This window comes from Nerophis lumbriciformis, linkage group LG12 (genome assembly GCF_033978685.3).
Source record: "Nerophis lumbriciformis linkage group LG12, RoL_Nlum_v2.1, whole genome shotgun sequence".
NCBI lineage: Eukaryota > Metazoa > Chordata > Actinopteri > Syngnathiformes > Syngnathidae > Nerophis > Nerophis lumbriciformis.
Window position 1 is genome coordinate 21,035,241 of NC_084559.2, and position 5,352 is coordinate 21,040,592.

Consider the following 5,352-nt stretch of genomic DNA (forward strand, 5'->3'; position numbering starts at 1 on the left):
TGTTTGCTCAATGTAAAGTGCTTTTTACAAATAAATTATTATTTATTATTATTAAATAATGTCAGTGATTGCAAACAGGCGCGCGTCCGGAACACAAGCGGCGGGTGAAAATAATAAGTAGCTATGGAAACCAACTCAGAGGTGCACAAACAGGAACTCGAAAAAAAACCAAACAGAACATGATCCGGGCAGCGGATCACAACAAAGACCCCGGGTTGTATTTGTCATGCACTTATTTGTTGCTGTATTTATCTGGCACACGTGGAAAATGATTTCCCTGCAATAAAACCGGTGCGCGGTGCAAAAAAAAAAAAAGGTCGGGGACCACCGATTTTACAGCATGGGGTCCGCTTTCTCAACAGCTGTTACCGCTCCAGTTCAAACATATATGACACCGCCTGTTGCCATTTCCATGAAAAACAAAAAAGAGCCTCCAAAGGCAAACACTCGTCTCTCTTGGCCATTTGCCGGCATGTTCTTTGGGGTGGGAGGGGTCTTTTTGTCTGTAGTCTGCCACTAGTGCCTTTTGTCGCCTGGAAGCGAAACATCTATTGCACGTTTGTTTTGTTTTTGCACCTAATTGAAGCAAGTTTTCCTCCATGGGGGGGGGGGGGGGGGGACTCAATCCAGATTTGTTTTGGAACAAAAGGCAGCTCTTGTTGCACGAGATAAAAAAAAAAAAAGGAAACATGTCGCATAAATAAACGTCGCTGAGTAAAAAAATTGTAAGGGCTTCGTAAGTGTTTTGGGGGGGGGGGGTTCATACGCACGTGGGAGGGGGCCGTGTGGGTTCGTACTTGCTGGCGTGGCCTTTGAGGGACAGGTGAGGTTTGATGTAGGCCTGGCTGCTGGTGAACACGCTGCTCGCCTTCCTCCTCGTCCTCTTCTTCAGCTTCCTGCTGAACACGTTCTGCCACGACTGCAAGGTCTTGGAGGTCCAGATCCACATGCCGCTGGTGATGCCCACCACCAGCAGCATGAAGATCTTCACCATGAAGACCTCCACGGCGGGGATGGACGCGTCCATGAGGCACTCGGAATCACCGCCTCCGCCGCCGCCGCCCTTACACGTGGTCTTCTCCGCCAGCGTGCGCCAGTGGTCCATGTTGAGGCGCTCGTAGAAATAGCAGGCGATGACGCAGGTGGCCGGGACGGTGTAGAGCACGGAGAATACCCCGATGCGCACCATCAGCTTCTCCAGCTTGTCCGTGTTCTCCCCTTCGGTTTTCATGATCTTCCTGATGTTGAAGAGGGCCACGAAGCCCGAGAGGAGGAAGGAGGTGCCGGCGACCAGGTAGCAGGAGAGCGGGATGAGCACGAAGCCGGTGAGGGCTTTCACGTCCATGCTGCCCACGTAGCAGACGCCCGTCAGCTCGTCCCCCGCCACCTTCCTCATCACCAGGATCATGATGGTCTTCACCGCCGGGACGGCCCACGCCGCCAGGTGGAAGTAGCTGCTGTTGGCCTCGATGGCCTCGTGGCCCCACTTCTTCCCCGCCGCCAGGAACCACGTGAGGGTGAGGACGACCCACCAAAGGGAGCTGGCCATGCCGAAATAATACAGGATGAGGAAGACGATGGTGCAGCCGGTGCTCTCCAAGCCCTCCTGGATGACGTACTGGACGCCGTCGTCTCGGTCGCAGGCAATGCTGTCGGCGCCCACGAAGAGACGGACGAGGTAGCCCACCGAGTAGACGCAGTAGGACATGGAGAGGAAGATGATAGGCCTCTCCGGGTATTTGAAGCGCTGGGGGTCGATGAGGAAGGTGAGCACGGTGAAGGCGCTGGAGACGAAGCACAGGATGGACCAGACGGCGATCCACACCAGGGAGAAGCGCTTGTCCCCCTGGCTCCAGTACACGTCCACTTTGGGGTGACACTTGGGGGCGCACGACTCGCTTTTCTCCACGTGGTGGAACTTCCCGGGGTTGCCGCACTTGGGCTTGACGTCCGGGTCCTGCCCGCTCAGCGGAGGTTGCAGCCTGAAGTCCGGCGGCCGGGTGTGGGACACCTTGGGGGGCTCGTCCGAGCCGTTGTTGGGCGCCTCCATGCACAGGTTGTTGGGGTCGTTTTTGGTGGGCAGCCGGGCGCAGTCCAGGGAGTCGGGCCAGGGGAAGTTGAACTGCTCCAAAATGGGCAAGCACTTCGATTTCACCTGCTCGCACATGACCCTGCATGCCGGGATGGGGTTGGACACCTGCTCGGTGCACATGGGGGCGTAGAGGGAACAAAGGAAGAACTTCAGGTGGCCGTGGCATCCGAACTGGATCAGCGTGGCGAACTCTTGCAGCTTCATGGCGGCTTCTTTTTGGCTGTCGTGGCCCATCAAGTTGGGCATGCGAGTCATGTTGTAGCCGATGTCCTTGCACAGGGGGATGCTGACGTGGTGACATTTGCCCTCTCCCGGCCAGTCCGGGTCCATGGAGCTGATGGCCCAGCCTTCACCGCCGCACAGCAGCACCACCAGTAGCACGACACTTGAACACATCCTTGCTTCTTTACTTAAAAAAAAAAGTGATGATGGTTCAACTTACAGACCTCCACACTTTTACTAATCCCACAGTTTTGCACGGAGAGTGCATTCCGGTGCATGCTTACAAGAGTTGCACAAAAATAAATCCAAAATGGTAAATTCCACATCAAATGAGTCGTCATGCGGCGTCTCCTCTCACTCCATGTTGCAGCGTCCCGGTGCAAGAAGTTGGAGGAATTGCTCCCTCACTATTTAAAAATAAAAAAATAATAAAAAATAAAAAACACGCCTTCACGCTCACTCGCGATCAAATCCCGATCGAGCAATAATAATAATAATAATAATAATAATAATAATAATAATAATAATAATAATAATAATAAATCCACGCCACAACAAGTATTGCGTAATGCTTGCGCTCCTGCAAGGCGAGTTGTTGATGCGTTTGGTGGCAGCGCGCGTCTGAGCTGCTCGCTGCAGCTCCGGTCCTGCATGGTCCAACCTGCCAAAAGATCCGCCTTCAAAGACACCTACTTAGCATAAGAAAGATGACACTGACACGCCGATTATTTTCTAATCGTGCGGAACAGCTTGTTCATTGCTGCATTCTCAAGGCGCCCCCCCGCCAAAAGCCCGCAACTTCCCTCGCAGCACACATACAGTTTAAATGTGTTTTTTTATTTTTTATTGCACAATATGAATCGCACCAAACTTCTCCTGGGAATATGTTTAGATGAGGCAGGGTGCGATTTTGATGGTTTGAAGTTCATTTTGAAGTGGGGTGTTAAACTAATTTTTAGATCCGGGGCCACATGGAGAAAAATCCACTCCCAAGTGGGCCGGACTGGGAAAATCATGGCGCGATAACTTAAAAATAAAGACAACTTCAGATTGTTTTTCTTTGTTTAAAAATAGAACTAGCACATTCTAAAAATGTACAAATCATAATATTTTTTTCTTTTTTTTACACTTACATGTTGCGGTTAATAGTATTCTATCTTTATTTTTTGTGTATGCATCACTGATGAACATGGTTTTGTCCTACCAATTTTGGCGGTTCTTGAACTCGCCATAGTGTGGACTGTGACGCAACAGTTTGTTTACATGTAAGATGTTCCACTCCTTTGTTTAATTTTGTCCACCAAAAGTTTTAAGCTGTGCGTGAATGCACAAAGCTGCACATTTTTTTTTAGGTTTTTTGACTTGTACATTGGTCAGTGCATGACTGCAAGCTAATCAATGCTATCATGCTATTTAGGCTAGCTGTATGTACATATTGCATCATTATGCCTCATTTGTAGCTATATTTGAGCTCATTTAATATCCTTTACTTTTTTGCGGGACGGCATGGCTGATGAGAGTATTTGGTGAAGATCGTTTTGTCCTACCAATTTTGGCGGTTCTTGAACTCGCCATAGTGTGGACAGTGACGCAACATTTTATTTACATGTAAGATGTTCCACTCCTTTGTTTAATTTTGTCCACCAAAAGTTTTAAGCTGTGCGTGAATGCACAAAGCTGCACTTTTTTTTAGGTTTTTTGACTTGTATATTGGTCAGTGCATGACTGCAAGCTAATCAATGCTATCATGCTATTTAGGCTAGCTGTATGTACATATTGCATCATTATGCCTCATTTGTAGCTATATATGAGCTCATTTAATATCCTTTACTTTTTGGGGGGATGATGAGAGTCTTTGGTGAACATCGTTTTGTCCTACTAATTTTGGCCGTTCTTGAACTCGCCATAGTGTGGACTGTGACGCAACAGTTTGTTTACATGTAAGATGTTCCACTCCTTTGTTTAATTTTGTCCACCAAAAGTTTTAAGCTGTGCGTGAATGCACAAAGCTGCACATTTTTTTTATGTTTTTTGACTTGTATATTGGTCAGTGCATGACTGCAAGCTAATCAATGCTATCATGCTATTTAGGCTAGCTGTATGTACATATTGCATCATTATGCCTCATTTGTAGCTATATATGAGCTCATTTAATATCCTTTACTTTTTTGGGGGATGATGAGAGTCTTTGGTGAACATCGTTTTGTCCTACTGATTTTGGCGGTTCTTGAACTCGCCATAGTGTGGACTGTGACGCAACAGTTTGTTTACATGTAAAATGTTCCACTCCTTTGTTTAATTTTGTCCACCAAAAGTTTTAAGCTGTGCGTGAATGCACAAAGCTGCGCTTTGTTGATGTCATTGACTTGTATATTGGTCAGTGCATGACTGCAAAGTAATCAATGCTAACATGCTATTTAGGCTAGCTGTATGTACATATTGCATCATTATGCCTCATTTGTAGCTATATTTGAGCTAATTTAATATCCTTTACTTTTTTGGGGGACGGTGTGGCTGTTGAGAGTCTTTAGTGAACATCGTTTTGTCCTACTAATTTTGGCGGTTCTTGAACTCGCCATAGTGCGGACTGTGATGCAACAGTTTGTCTACGTGTAAGATGTTCCACTCCTTTGTCTCATTTTGTCCACCAAACGTTTTATGCTGTGCGTGAATGCATAAAGGTGCGCTTTTTTTAGGTTTTTGACTTGTATATTGGTCAGTGCATGACTTCAAACTAATCAATGCTAACATGCTATTTAGGCTAGCTGTATGTACATATTGCATCATTATGCCTCATTTGTAGCTATATTTGAGCTCATTTAATATTCTTTACTTTTTTGAGGGAAAGCGTGGCTGATGAGAGTCTTTGGTGAACATCGTTTTGTCCTACTAATTTTGGCGGTTCTTGAACTCGCCATAGTGTGGGCTGTGACGCAACAGTTTGTTTACGTGTAAGATGTTCCACTCATTTGTCTCATTTTGTCCACCAAAAGTTTTATGCTGTGCGTGAATGCACAAAGATGCGCTTTGTTGATGTT

General features: G+C 46.9%; 1 protein-coding gene across 1 annotated transcript; it reads right to left on the reverse strand.

Moving 5' to 3' along the window:
* Positions 1 to 618: 618 nt before the first annotated feature.
* On the reverse strand, positions 619 to 2,823 carry fzd10 (frizzled class receptor 10). Its single transcript, XM_061986087.1, has one exon. It carries the CDS (start codon positions 2,486 to 2,488, stop codon positions 761 to 763), a length of 1,728 nt encoding a protein of 575 aa, XP_061842071.1. The 5' UTR covers positions 2,489 to 2,823; the 3' UTR covers positions 619 to 760.
* Between the last annotated feature and the right edge of the window lie 2,529 nt (positions 2,824 to 5,352).

Excerpts from the sequence above, each read along its gene's own strand:
- fzd10 (XM_061986087.1), bottom strand. The coding sequence starts at position 2,488 with ATGTGTTCAAGTGTCGTGCTACTGGTGGTGCTGCTGTGCGGCGGTGAA.